This window comes from Pelophylax lessonae (assembly GCF_965119305.1).
Source record: "Pelophylax lessonae genome assembly, chromosome: 1".
In the NCBI taxonomy this organism is placed as follows: domain Eukaryota; kingdom Metazoa; phylum Chordata; class Amphibia; order Anura; family Ranidae; genus Pelophylax; species Pelophylax lessonae.
In genome coordinates this window covers 47,312,779-47,328,277 of record NC_138768.1, presented here as the reverse complement: position 1 = coordinate 47,328,277, position 15,499 = coordinate 47,312,779, and the positions used below count along the sequence as shown (strand labels likewise).

At 44.6% G+C, this 15,499-nt stretch overlaps 1 protein-coding gene across 2 annotated transcripts in view; it reads left to right on the top strand.

The window, feature by feature from the left end:
- The window catches only part of EPG5 (ectopic P-granules 5 autophagy tethering factor), a 227,902-nt gene extending 218,730 nt beyond the window's left edge, over window positions 1–9,172 (top strand). The window contains exons 43-45 of one of the 2 annotated variants that reach the window (XM_082254536.1): window positions 4,137–4,251; window positions 6,378–6,449; window positions 8,657–9,172. In XM_082254536.1, the coding sequence (XP_082110662.1) occupies window positions 4,137–4,251; window positions 6,378–6,449; window positions 8,657–8,839 (370 nt within the window). In that variant the 3' untranslated portion in view covers window positions 8,840–9,172. The remainder of the gene's footprint in view (window positions 1–4,136; window positions 4,252–6,377; window positions 6,450–8,656) is intronic. The other variant, XM_082254537.1, reaches the window with a different exon arrangement.
- The last annotated feature ends 6,327 nt before the right edge of the window (window positions 9,173–15,499 follow it).

The window sequence follows — 15,499 nt, the reverse complement described above, 5'->3', positions numbered from 1 at the left end:
CAATCAGATGGCCGGATGCCACGAACCCGGAAGAAGGGTGACAGAACATGTCACCCATGGGAGAAGTGAGCGGTCGGCGCTTCGTTCTAAGGTAAGTATATCATAATGAGCTAGTATGCGATGCATACTAGCTCATTATGTGTTTTTCTTTCAGGTGTACTTTTTGAAAAAAAAAAAAAAAAATTCTGAGGTTTACAACCTCTTTAATCTGCTGGGCCTTTGAGCTTTAGATGCAGATACTTTCAAAAAGTATGCTACTGGTGGCAAACACCTTCATCTTCCTGGGTGAAAGAACCCTAAGGGGCAGACTCCCTCCCTGATCTTTAAAAATCATACTTTTGTTTCTTCACTGCCTCTATGTTCAGTGCCAAGGCTCTTCAAACTTGACTCCCCATCCACCCTCAAGGTATAGCATTCCAAGTCTGCCAAATATTCAGACAAGCCTTCCACGACTTTCCAGAGTAGGGGGATATCTTTTGACCTTTGCTGAGGTTTGTACATTTTTCATCCCAGATGCCTGGTTGTAAGAGGGGGTGTCCCAGGCTACAAAATCAAGTTTCTTTCCCTGCCCCTCCTTGTTTTCCTGCCTCAGCTATCCTTTTTTTGGGTGGATGAGAAGTCAAGCTTGGAGGGCCTTGGTGTTGAAATAGCCTGCTCACAGATTTACAGATATCCATTAAGCCCTATGAGGATTTCTGGACAAAGGTGTCATAAGCCTGGTCCCTTCCACCAGAAGGGTTTTTCTGGTTTTACTCCAAACTTTCCAATGTTCCATAACTAAATGGCACCCCTTCTGGGCCTCAAGGCAACAGATGTTTACTGTGGGTCCAAAAGTTCCAGAGAAACAACCAGATCTGTCATTCTGGGAACAATAAAGATGCTCACCCCTGCCCATCTTTCCAGCTCACTAGCACTTTCTGCACCTTGCGGTAGGGCCACTGCGTTAACAGTTTGTGGCCCTGACATTTGACTTTTTTCTTCTGCACTTTTTGTGTTTACCAAGGTCCTGGTTTGCATTGTTGGCTCCATTGCACTTTGAGTTTCTCCATCGTGGCATACTTGGATGACCTCTGTAACGAGACCCTTGCTCGCTCGCTTCCGCTCTCCCAACACTCCTCTGCTTCTAGTGAGTCAGCTTGCAGATCGCAACGTCTGATGGTTCGGTCAACCAAGGCTCCGGGATCCGAACTACAGCTATGTGCCGTTCGGAATCCATTAGAACAAACACCAGGCAGGCTGTATGTAAGTTCAAACAGGAAGACAATTTATTGGAAGTACACAACACACTTTTATACAGAATTTGGAACATCCCGCCCCCAACAACCGCTTTCCCATTGGTCATTTGCAAAGTACATGCCGTTCTCCTTCAGGTCCTCCTTAGCCATGCAAATGAGGACTTGAAAATTAGTCAGCAGGGATTGGTCCGATAGCTTGATTAGAAGGACTGTTATGTGTATTGAGACCAAAGCCCCCAGGGGGCAATCAATGTACACAATAGCCAGACACGGAACAATGGGAGGTCATCAGCACTCAGCATGAGACAGGGCAATCCACATTCCCTCCCAATACACAACAAAAGGAAAGCCTCTCTGACACTGAAAGATATGTAACACACACAGCACTCAGAAATCACAGACCTCATGGCAAATGGGAACAAATCTCAATATTTCTACATGGAGACATTGCTGACAAATATGAAGCAATCCAAACCATCACCCATCTGTCCTTAAATTCCAGTGACGGTGAACACCGTCACAACCTCCTATTAAGGAAATCAGGGGGTGAGCGCTCTGAAGGACAACTTACTGTATCTGACTGTCCAGATGTTACTGACCTTCAGAAATAGTCAACAGGACTGACTTATGACTTTGAGTATCTGTTTCTGGTCCTGGACTTATCTCAGGTCAAAGTGGTCACTTTTCAGGAGAAACCCTTCCTCAGGGTTTGAAATGCTTCCTGGGGGTTTAAGACCCTTCAATTCAGAAGCTGTCCAACTCTTTGTTTGAGTGTAATGGGGCTGATGATACTGTCATTCAAGGTATTTAATTTTACCCAATTGCACACTAGACCTCTAAAGCAAGATGTTCTGTCACTGTGGAACAAATTGCTACTGTCTTAGGTTATTCCTGGATTGGTGGATCCGAAGTCTGGCTTTGTAGTGAAGGGAGTGCTTTCTTCTCATCTTCTGAAAGCTTCTCAAGGCAAGTAATTTCCTGCCTTGCAGCTGCATGTATACATGCCCCTTGTATACATGTGGCTGTGGGGCAAAGAGCATGCCTCCACCGCCTATGATTGGCTGTCTGATTTGACGGGTTCCTAGCAGGATGGCTCTGGTGAGTTCGGACTCATGTCTTAACCCGCCTTAGCTCATTTATAATTAAGACCATAGAGTCTCCCCTTCGACACCATGGGATGTGAATCTGGTTCTTTCAGTGTTTCAAAAACTGCCTTTTAAACCAATTGGATACATTCCTCTCCACTCTCACCCATAAGGTGGTATTCTTTGTAGCGCTCAACTCTGTAGGGTGAGTGTCTTAGCTGGTTGCATGAGGGGCATGATGGTGTTGAGGCCTATGACTTCCTTCTTGCCCTAGGTAGTCTGGGCCTTTCATTCTCCCCAAGCCATTGTCTTCCCTTCCCATTGTCTGGCTTAAAGTGGAGTTCCACCCATTTTCGTAACTTTAGATCTATGTAATCCCCTTTAAAACGACTTTTACCAATGGAAACTATTTTTTTTTTTTTTTTTTGCTAGTAAATACCTTAATTTCTGCTTTATTCCTCCTCTCCTCACTTCCGGGTCCGATTGGCGATTACGTGTTTCAGCGATTCGCAGTGTGTGCTGGGATGTATTCCATTTCAGAAATCTCGCAGTATCACCCAGGAGCTGAGCTGTACTGTGTGTATTCAGGCCCTGACCTGCCCCGCCTCCTCTCAGTGAGTTGTACTGTATGCATTGTATTCAGGGCGTGCTCTGCCCCGCCTCCACCCCGCCTCCTCTCAGTGAGCTCAGTGAGGATATAATGCTTTCAGTCCACGCTCACTGAGAGGAGGCGGGGCAGAGAACGGCCTGAATACAATGCATACAGTACAACTCACTGAGAGGAGGTGGGGCGGAGGCGGGGCAGTTCACGGCCTGTATACACACAGTACAGCTCAGTTCCTGGGTGATACTGCGAGATTTCTGGAATGGAATACATCCCAGCACACACTGCGAATCGCCGAATGACGTCATCGCCGATCGGACCCGGAAGTGAGGAGAGGAGGAATAAAGCAGAAATTAAGGTATTTACTAGCAAAAAAAAAAAGTTTCCATTGGTAAAAGTTGTTTTAAAGGGGATTACATAGATCTATGTAATCCAACCTATTAAAAATGGGTGGAACTCCGCTTTAAGTTCATCATAAGGCAGTTTTCCCATTGTCTGGATGTGGTCATGGCTACTCAAATATACAGTATGCCTCCTCCACTGATTAATTCCTATTTTTTCATCCCAGATGGCATGTGGAAGGGCACCCTGACTTCTTGCTCCACCATCTCTAGGTGCTTCAGACAGACCATTGTTCAGGCTTTTCATGTAAAGTATCAGGTACCCTTTCCTGGGCAATGGGCAGAGAGCACCTCTTAGGCTTTTTGGCATCAGGCCTCTGTTTCCAAGATTTTCGAGCCTGCCACCTGGTCTTCTGTTGACACGTTTTTTAAGTTCTACCAGGTTGGCACTTCTGCCTCATCTGATTCCAGCTTTTGACTTAAGGTACATAAGGCTGCTTTTAGTTCCAGATTGTCCCTAGTTCTTCTTGCTAATCGAGGGCCCGATTGTTTGCTGTGTTGCCCACCCTTCAGACTCCTTTTGGACATCCCGGCAGTATAACCTGAAGGTTTGAACTAAAAAAAAGAATGTTGCAGTGAGTACAAAAATTAGATGCTTTTCAGGGTACTGGTTAGGCATAATTTATCGCTTAACTGTTCCTAAATGTTCCTTTATAATGTTGTAAATCTTCACTTTTTGAGTTCAGGTCGGCTTTAAGGAATGCTCCAGGAGTGATACAGAGTTCTGAACTAGTGCAGCCAAGTGAGTGAATGTCTGTACTTGCGTCATTCAAATATTTACCCTCAGTGTCTCGTGTCCTGTTTGTTTTAGATTCCGGATTATCGCTCGTAGCTTGGCTGCCTTCATTTTAGCTCAGATTCCTGCCGAAAACCAAGTGCGCCTTAGGGCGGGATCTGGCCTTTACATGTCGCCAAAAGCTCAGCAGGTAAGCAAATCAAGTTAAGGGAAAAAACATAGATTTAGATCTACAAAATTCCTCAGTTACTATTTGATGACAATATTGATGTAGCAGGAGAATATTGAGTTGTTTCTTACTTAGTACACAGAACCATTTACATCGGCCCGCCCCTGAGGAGCTTACACTCCCATTTCTCTTCCACTGTCATACAAGGATCATTTGCTAAAATGTTTCCATTTTTTTTTCTGCATGTTTCTGAGTGGGCAAGTGAAGCAGAGCAGATTAATTTTTTAAACCTGTGGAGCCAACACTTTGCAGAAGCACTATGCACATTAAATTAGTTGCCCCAAATGATCTACAAGGTAATGTTCAGGCCGCGCTCATACACACCTTGTAGGACCAATTTGGTTGGAGTCTTTTTATTCGATTTTTGAAAAGAAGGTGGTCATGGCAGGAAGTATTAGGAAATCTCTTTAGCAAGGTCATATTTTCAGAAGGTTGGAACTTAAAGGATTTTTACCCTGTAAACAGAAATGTAAAAGTCAGCAGCTATAAATACTGTAGCCTCTGACTTTTAAAAAGCACACCCTTCCCTGTACTAGAATCCAGCGATGTCCTCACCTAACCCAGCGCTTGGCCAGGCTTCAGGTCCCTGGCAGCGGCATTGTACCTGCGAGGAGCCTGCTGTGACTCCTTGCGGCTTCACAGCTGGCTGCTCACTGCGCACACATGAGCCGCTGTGGCCTCTGAATCGTTCTGCAGTCTTCTGGGGCCTGTGATATGTTCCAAGAGGCTGGGGGGGGGGGGGCAACTTCTGTTCCAATTGTCTAGGTGGTTGGAATGTAAGTGGGAGTGGGTACCTGTCAAAATCACCCAAAATTACACCCAAGACCTAGATGACACAAGCTTAGGCGCAAACTAGAACTGACTTTATTGTAAACTCACACAGAATGTATACCACACAAAATCAGATAAGAGCTTGATCATATCCTAAACAATGCAAACTGTCAACAGTAATATTTTCAGTTCATCTAACTATATATCTAATGAACAGCTAACATAAACGTTGGGGAAGTAGACTCAATACTAGCAGAAAGACAGAAACAATAGGTGACTCAATTAACAATAGGGATTCACACTTAGGAGGCACACAATGAGAAATTATACGTTGCGAGAAAGACACCTTAAAGCGGAGTTCCGGCCTCAAAATCAACTTTTCACCATCCGCTTGCTTTATTGTACCTGAAAAAGAATTGGATAATTAAATTTTTTTTTTTTGATTTACTTACCTTGTTTTTAAAGAAAATATACTTACCTTCCTTCCTCTTCCTCCCTCTGCGCCTGCGGCCCGTGCCGTCACTTCCTGCTTGCATTGACTCCTGGGAGATGAGCGTCATCGCTCCCAGGAGTCAATGTGTCTGCAACTGCCTTGCTCGTCACTTCCGGTGCAGGCGAGTCATTCCCTGCTTAACAGCTTCTGGGCATGCCCAGAAGCTGTGCAGGGATGCCGCGCCAGCCCCGGAAGTGACAAGCAGGGCATTCTGGGACTCCGACGTCACAGAAGAGGACACCAAAGAGGACGCTCCGGCTTCAGCTGCCCACACCTGAGATGGCAGCGCTGGACAACACATTTTCAAGGTAAATATTTCTTCTAAAAGGTAAGTGAAACAGGGGACAGTTCAGAGGCTATCGTTGCTTAAATTAACTAGCCCTGACTCTCCCGGAGGTATTTTTGTCGAAAAAATATTTTTCAGGGTGGAACTCCGTTTTAATAAACAGAGATATAGCAAGAGACTCCAGCATCAGGTTTTTTGAGCTGATTATGTTAACATCTATTCTGAGTCTAGGAAGGGGGTGGGAAGCAGTCATTGCTTGTTTGGGCAGAGAGGCCCCAAATCTAGGTTCCCAGAGTCAGTATGTTTCAGGGAGACATGGACCCAAATTCGAAGCAAAACCATTCCAAGGGTCACCCAGGCACACACCTTCCAAAGAATAGAGCCCCCCTTTAAAGGGGCCTATAGTCACTAGGCAATTGAAGTCCCCTCCAAAAGCCCCTGTCCCAGTTGGGTCTGTCACACAATGTTTTTATTGGTATCTGTTCCTACCTGTCCTGGTGATAACTGCTCCCTACTTTCATTGTATGTGTATAACAGGAACAGGAAGTAAGGGGAAGTTTCCCCAGTGGGGTCACAGACAAAAATGAAAAACCTGTGAAGGTTGTGGAGGTGAGTGAGGAGTAGTGTGTGTGAATAGAAAGTCCTGTAAACTCCAGCTAGTTGAAGAACAATGATCAGTTTAATGTGTTTTGGAGAGTTATAGCTCCTAAATCTTCAAGGCTTTGGTTGACAACAGACTGCAGTCCATATTCTAATATGATGATGGTGTTTTCCAGCATATATGCTGCGTCTGCAGTCCCAGTGTCAAGAGACTGGAAGTAAACGAAAGCCTCCCCAATGTGGTCACAGACAGATATAGAAACGTGTCGAAAATAGTTAATCTTCCCTACTCTATTCAGAACTGAAAAAAAAAAAAAAATGGCTGAAATTAGGCTTTAAAGAACCCATAAGACTGCAAACATTGGATTTATTTTTAAAGTTGCAGGCTTAGATGTTGCCATCCATGCTCGCTATTTATTGAGCCATGTGACCTGAAGAGATCTTAAAGCCAGTGAAGGCATCTTTCCTGCTTTGACTGCTTATTTGAGGTCATTGGCTCACAGTATATGACCAGATGTTTGTGGACATCTCACTATCCCACATATATGAGCTTTTTACATCCTATTCTGAAACTATTAGCCATAAAGCCCAAGTTTAGTAATTATTTTTTTAATCTGCCTAAAGGATGTTACTTACATTTAAAAGAGAAGTTCAGGTTTTTTTTTTTTTTACGTAGGTGGATGCAGCATCAGTCCAATGCTGCGTCTGTCCCCTGCCGGCTCGAACACTGAGACTTGAGCGATCAAACGCCGCTGAGCAGTTGGTTCTCAGAGCAGCTGGCGACTGTCCGGTACCACGGTCTGCTCTGAGCTCCCCCCCCCCCATGCACACTGAAGCGCTGAGCTGTAGAGGGACAGGGGTGGCTGGCTCAAGCTCTCATCGACACGCTGACCGGCTAAACAAGGTGCTAGTCAAGGGATGTGAATGGAACCCGACCATATTGTCGCGATCTTGCCCCAGCCTGGACTGACTTTGTGACGTCGGCCGACAGCAGGCTCCAGCCCGTTTTCTGCTGAAAATGGGTCACAGGAGTGCAGAACAAACTACATTCCTCTGATCCACAGGAGAAGTACAGACTCAAGGGCCGTACACACTTGACGAAAATCGGACGAAATATCCTCCGATTTTTCTCTCTCATGCTTGCGTTCACAACCGTTTTTAGTTGACAGTGCATAAATGTTCACAAAATTTCTTGTCTGATTTTTTTTTTTTTTTTTTTCTTTGGGAAATTTGTTCCTAGACTTCCGGGTCGTCAGCAACTTCAGATCATGCGCGGCCTTTCGAATCCAATTTTTCACGGATGTACTGCATACACATTAAACGAAAATTGGTTGTCTGGGGACGGACGATAAAAATTTTGGTGTTTGTCCCTCCGTTTTTTTTTCGTTGAAAATGTCGGGATCGGCTGCTGAAAGTTGTGTACACACTAGCCGAAAATCTGACGATTTCACCTCGGGCGGGAATTTTCGGCAGATTTTCTACTAGTGTGTACCCCACTTAACGGCCTGCTCTCGTCTATGGGGCAATCGGATGGAAATGGACCGCCTGTCCGGATTGAAATGGACCACCTTTCTGTTTCCATCCGATCAGATCTGCCAGACAGATGGGGAAGGTCCCCCATCTGTCTGTTTTTGGTGGACAGGATCAGATCGATGGTGGCGGTTGTCAGTGGACATGTGTCCACTGACATCCACTGCACCATAGAGGAGACTGAAGGGTCCGATTAGGTCTGCCTGAAAAACTTACAGGCGGACCTGATGGAATCGCACGTGTGAAAGGGGCCTTAATGATTACGTGAGTATAAGTGTGTATATTATAATACTGGCAATGAAGAAGAATTTTAATTGTCTATACTCTTGCATACCTTTACTCGCTTATACTCAACATTACTCAGGTCTTTACACACAGTTTAAGGCCACTTGCACCCGGGCGTCACAAGTTCCTGAGAAAACATCAGTAAATTATGACGCTTGTGTGCAGAGGGCCTTTCATTACCCATCACTGGAAATCCCTGAACTCAGTCTTTTTAAGGGTTTTCCATATAACTTTGGCCAATCTAGGTGGGTGTGATGTCCACAAATGTGTGGCCATATTGTATTGATATTATTTTCTTTGGTTCGATAGCCTTTATAGTTTGTCTGCTATGCTTTATACACTGAAGCCAATATCCTATAGTTTTTTTGTTGCACTTTATAAATAAATACTTATTTTTACAGGCTTTAGGTGCCGTGGAGTCTCTGACCTCAAGCAAGCAGTATGCGGAGTACCAGGACCAGATCTCCCAGGCCGCTCAGTTCATCCGGTACCCAGGTCACTGCCTTCAGGACGGAAACACACTGCTGGCTTTGCTCATCAACTCTTTGTACCCGGAAGTGCATTATCTGAATATCATACGATAAACTGCCAATCTCCCACCCGTGGGAGCTTTTTTATGCTTTTCAGTTTTTGTAGCTATTTATACCATGCATTTCATGTTTTTTACAACATCCTGTATAGGTGTGCTCACATGTAAGAGACATTAGACGTGAAATGCAGGTGTAGTGATTTATTCTTAAAAGGAGTTGTACAGGCAGAACATCAACGCTTTTAATAGATAGGTAAGAGTTATTATTGTAAGTCCTGCTGTGTATGTAGTGTGTGCAATCTTTGTTTACATACCTCTTCATAACCATTGGTCACTGGGCTCATTTCCTTTTAGCCATTAATGATGCAAAGTTATCCACATGGGGGGGGGGGGGGGGGGGCGGCAAAGTCTGCAGATTAGTGCCTGCAGCTTATATAAGGGGTGTGAGTTGCACGGCGTTCAAGAAGAAAGGCAGAACCCTCACCTCCTGCCAGCCATTCTGTGCTTGCCAGAACACAAAAATAAGTGAAGTCTTGTGTTACTGTCCTATCACCCTTTGCCTTTCAACTTTTAATGCTCAGTATCAAATTAAAATGTCGGCTCTGAATTAGCCTTGGCACAACTATTTTTATTCTGTATGAAGAACAAAAAATAAAAAAAAGTTGCACTATAAGAATGGTAGTAGCTGAGAGCGACCGTCGCCATTTCTACCAGAATTGCTGTATGTATGTGGCTACAAATAAGCGCTTTTATATGCAGCAGTAAAGAGTTGATTGTGGGTATACCCTCCTGTTTTCTTTTCCAACCCAAAAAAAAACATACCCATTCATTTACTCCCCCACTAATCTATTTGACCACTGGGTGCCAAGACAAATACCCAGTGCTTTTGGATATGTAACCAAATGTGACCCGCTCCAATGCAACAGCTATGGTGGTTAGTGGTTGCTGGCTCTTGCACACAGTGCTGTCACATGAGTGTGACGGAAGTCCTCGGCCCTGTGTAAGTCAGGATTTGGAACATACTCAGGGATTCCTCTCTTTCGAAGGGCAAATAGTGCAATAGAGTAGCAAAGGGTTGGTGAGTAGAAACTGCTGGTGAAGCCATCATTAAAGTGAATTTGTTGATTTTCCTAGCTTTGGCAAAGCACCAAACTCAAGGCATACAAAGGCACCTATTAATGCAGTTGTGTAGTCATAAAAAATAAAATGTATGTAAATGCCAGGCATGTAAGCAAGTCTGCCTCGATGTTAGCTCTTTGATTTACCTGTACATGTGCTGGCAGGAAACAAAGGAGAGAACAAAGTGAGCAGAGGAATGACCTTGCAGTTGTGCTGCTTCTTTTACTGTCCAATCAGATAGCTAGGGGTGTGTATATGACCAATGTTTGAGCTTCTGCTGCTGTAGAGGTCAAGGACTTGGCTATGCAGTACGTCAGGGATACCCGACTCTCAAAACTGAATGGCCATAATTACAAATCCTCGTGGCCATTCTTTTTTTTCTCTCGGGAACTCCACGGGTAAAATATATCCACCAGAATTCAGCAGCTTTGTGCAACTGCTGCATCAATTGCAAATGATAAAAGACAAAGCAGAGCGCCTCTAAAGCTGGATACACACCATGCAACTTTTGTTGGTAGATTTCCTTTAGATTTACCTTCAACTATGTAGTACAAGGGCCTGCCTCATTGCATACAAGTTGAAAGTGTTTAGGTCTGACCTCCTATCATATGGTTTTGGTAAGTCTAAAGGAAAAAAAAATCTAAAGAAAATTGTATAGTGTGTATCCAGCTTAAGTGTAGTATGTTTAATAGTCCACAGTAAGGAGGAGGAGGTGTAGTAAGCCGTAGCTCCATCAAGCTGTATGACTGGTGGCTTCTGGGTACCGTTCCGCTCTCAGACACCATAGACGCAGGGTCGTTGCACTTGAAGAAAGAGCGCGCGCGCCCTGCGAGGCTTCTGTGCATGCTCTGAAACGCGTCGGGCTATTGTCTGCCCGATCGGTGATGTTATGCAGTCGACTTGGCGTCTGAGAGCAGAACGGTATCCGGAAGCCGCCGGTTATACAGCTTGGCGGAGCTACGGCTTACTACACCTCCTCCCCTGCACTATTAGTGTGGAGATATACACCAAGACACGGACTCCCAATTCGGAATGCCACCGTCCACCAGGACACGGACTCCCCATTTGGAATGGCACCATCCAGATGAGCTTTCTCTATTGGTCTTATGTGAGCAAGTTTTTTGTATCTGTTACTGTGGACTATTAAACATACTACACTTAGAGGCGCTCTGCTTTGTCTTTTACCTTTGCATTACAGAGTCGACTTCTCTCTGCTGCGGAGCCAGCCCTTGGTGTCCTCTACTGTTTCCATTTTGCCCTTTTAATTGCATTTATTTAGTGACTATGCATGGACTTCTATTCGTTTGGTGATATTTATTAGTTATGTGTTATGCGCCAACATTTTACCTTGTTTGTTTCAATTGCAAATGATGGCGTCCCTGTTTAGATAGTACAAACAATTCAGCAATCTGACTGACAAAGACATAGGCCCCTTTCACACGGGCGTTCCGTATGTCCCTATATCACCCCATCCGTTTGTGGGTGATATACGGATATAATGCATGTCAATGGGATTGCGGATGTCAGCGGATGACCATCCGCTGACATCCGATTTGCGTCCTTTCAGTTCTGTTCCGTTTTTTGGAACGGAACAGAACCCTATTTTTTTGTTACGTTTAAAAAACGGAAAGGACGTAAAATCGGATATCAGCGGTGTCATCCGCTGACATCCGCAATCACATAGACATGCATTATGTCCGTATATCATCCGCAAACAGATGGGATGATATGCGGACATACGGACCGAATGACACAAATGTCATCCGTGTCCGTGAAAAAAAAAAAAAGTGCCAGAGCGGATCGCAATACGCTCCGCTCTGTGTGAAAGGAGCCATATTCTTTCAAAACTTGAAGAGGGCAAACACTTAAATACAGCAATCACATTTAGCTACTGTAGTCTTGGAGAAAAATAAAATTTGGTAAGACAGCTCCATGCTTTTATAAATTTCCTGATCCTAATCCGATCCAGAAGAACCTTTTATGCAACAGTGTGATAGTTAGGACTTGTAGTTTCTCAGAAGCTGCGATTATATCCAACTCCAACTTACACTTTACTTAGTGTATTTTCTTACTATTGTTTACTAGGAAAAGTTTTTATTGTATAGTAAGAAATGTTCTTTTTGTTACCTGAGGTTGGAGACAGCAAAAAATGTTTAATCATTTCTTTACCTCTTGCCCCTGCCCAGCATATTCATATTTGGGAATACCTACATACTGTTAGCTGCAGACAAGATTTCTATTGAAGTGTTTGTAGGCTTTTGCTTAAGCAACAGCAAATCTTTAGTGAAGTACTAAGAACAAGAAAGCCATATGCCCCCTGTACCTACTTGATTGAATATCTTCAGTGCCTGGAGCCATAAATGATTTTGCACTGCACTGCACTCAGGAAGCACATGTAGTCACTGAAGACTCAGACGAGAAGCCGCTTTAGATTAGATATGCTACTCTCATTCCTGTGTGATTCCACCCAGCCAATACCAGAAAGTTGAATACCTAGAGCAGGGGTCTCCAAACTTTTTAAGCAAGGGGCCGGTTTACTGTCCTTCAGGCTTTGGGGAGTCCAGACTGTGGCCATTGGTAGTAGAAAATGCCCCGTCATCAGTACCTCATCATTGGTTTTAATGAGAGGAATAGTGCCCCATTGATGGTGTCAGTATGGGAATGAATACAGGTGTGTAAGTGCTTCCACCTTCTCATATCCCAGTATGGGGAATGATGCCCCATCACTTGTGTCAGTTGGTGGAATAATGCCCCAAGGGCCAGATAAAAGCAAGCAAAGGGCCACATCTGGAGACCACTGACCTAGAGGGATCATCAGGCCTCCCTTGTTCTCAGTTTTCAGTCTTGCACAGAAGACGTGCAGCTGTTTACACCGTGCTGTTGATTAGTCAGAACTGCAGACAGGCTTAATGTAACCAAAGCAATATGATTGGACCTATATATTTGCTAGGGTAGTTGTTCCTGGTTATTTTACAAGAGCTAATGAGTTTTGAAAGCACAGTTATCAGTTTTGTTGTAGGAATGATTCTAGTGCCTGTGGATGAGTATCCGTATATGTCAGCACTCAAAGAATGCGGTTGAGAAAAAAAAATGGAAAGGGTTGCCATATGCAGCACCCTATGTTGCCAAATAAAGAAACCTGATCCAACTGCCCGTCCTTTGAGTGGCCGGTGCAGCGTTGCCATCTGCTCGCGTTCTTGTACTAACACAAGGGGTGAGCAGCACATTGGGAGGCAAATGGGGACTCTGTGTAAGGTCTGCCATTGGACCAACCACTCTTACTCTGGGTTTAATGCTTGCACTTGTGTTTATAGGAATATCAGCAGAAGGGAACACTGCCTCCCCGCCCCTCCACCCCATACGGGCCAGGAACAAGTACACAGTTCTGTTGGACGCCTGACAGAACTCATGCCACTTGCTGTAGCCCCTACTTTAAATAATTTGCTATTATGTCTACATCTATTGTTCCTTGAAGATAGCTGATTGTTGCAAGTTATTGTAAATGACTGATGTCAAGTCAACTCAACAAGAGGCTTTTGTATTGGCCACCCTGATACATGAGATGTTGCTCAGTCTGGCTGGCAATCCTCAGAGCTATGTTGGTGGCTTCCTCTTTGACCTGTGTAGACTCCTTTCGGCTGGTGGGTCTTGGAGGAAGAACCAACCTTCCATGGTGGATTCTGCCAAGACTTAAAACTAGGAAGTGTTTTGCTGAATGGTTGTGCCAATTGCTGTCTTAAGCCTGTGGCTGCCTTTGGAATCTTATTGTATTTATATAATCCTTAATAGAAAACAGAGTGCAATCAATATTCTATAACAGAGAGATAGATACTATATAAATATAATAGATATATGATTTTTTTAAATGTACAGAAAGATCCATGTACTATAAATGACAGATGCTGATAGATTGTCGTAGCTTAGTTGAAGTATCTTCTGTAAAGCAGAGGCAGTGGCCCCAAGTGTCTATAGACCAGTGATGGTCAACCTTGGCACCCCAGATGTTTTGGAACTATCAAGATGCTCAACTACACTGCAGAATGCATGAGCATGATGGGAAATGTAGTTCCGAAACATCTGGGGTGCCAAGGTTCACCATCACGGCTATAGACCATTCTCTGGGGCCTCCACATTTGCCATCATTGGTGCCCTCTCAGAGTGTGCCTTTCTCAGCACATTCCATTTCTAGCAATCAGAGGACCCCAAAATGTGTATCATGGGACCCCATTGCACTTCCCAACCTTCCGGCTCCGCACCTAGGCTCACTATATAACTCTCAGGGACTGCTGCCATAAGGATGTATACTTTATTTGAATGAATGTATCAGATTTAGGCAAGTTGCTTTGGATGCTGTATGGGGCTGTTGTAGACTAGAGGCTTTTAGCATTTTGTGACTTGTGCTGTCTTATAACTAATCTGACCATTTCAATATATACCAGGGGTCTCCAAACTTTTTAAGCAAGGGGCCAGTTTATTGTTCTTCAGGCTTTAGGGGGTCCAGACTGTGGCCATTGGTAGTAGAAAATGCCCCGGCATCATTGGTTTTAATGAGAGGAATAGTGCCCCATTGATGGTGTCAGTATGGGAATGAATACAGGTGTGGAAGTGCCTCCACCTTCTCATACCCCAGTAGGGGGAATAATGCCCCATCACTGGTGTCAGTTGGTGGAATAATGCCCCAAGGGCCAGATAAAAGCAAGCAAAGGGCCACCATTTGGAGACCACTGATATATACATTTTAAAGATACCGGTCACGTGGAATCTTATTTATCCTTGCCAAGTCTCCCACCCAGTATGGGGCACTTTTGAAACTAATGTAGAAGTATAGGCATGGACTTGCCTCAGAAGCTGACAGGTTCCTGTAAACTCAAGACTTTGGTACACACTTAAGCCTCGTACACACGCAACGATTGTTGGCCGACCGATCGGCCGCCTTTTGTCCAGTGTTGTTGTGTTGGTTGAAATGTGCTTTAGACTCCACACAAATTTTTTCGGCCAACAACAACCAACTTCAGAAGTGATGTCATGTGCTGGTTTACTTTCCGTGTGTTTTATCTTCTCTGAGCATGCCCAGTCTTGCTCATCTGATTTTTGTCTGCCGAAATCTGTACTGACTGACGGAAAATCGGCCATTGTGTTGACGGCCAACAAAAATTTTATAGCATGCACACCAGATTTTGTTCGGCCGAAAAGTCAGAGTCGGAAGCATCATACTAACAAGCCGATAATCGGCCGATCGGACGTTGGCCGAAAATTCACGGCCAACAATCGTTGCGTGTGTACGAGGCATTAGGATGGCCTTAGATGGATTGAATCTCCGGCTCAGCAGGGACTGGCCAAGGTTTGATCTATGTACGGGAAGGCTGCTTGTACTGAAGTCGATCCAGTCAGATTTTTTTCATGTGATCATTGTGTTCTGCTGGCAAGGAAGGCTCCCCCCCCCCCCCCCCCCCCGCCAGCAGAACACACTGTGGGAAGGATTCCCCCATCAGCACTGACTGTGTTAATAGCGGAATCGAGCGACTTTCTTTCCTTCCATCCGTGGTGGAAGGAAAGGAAATTGTATAATCTATGGCAGGGATCCTCAAACTATGGC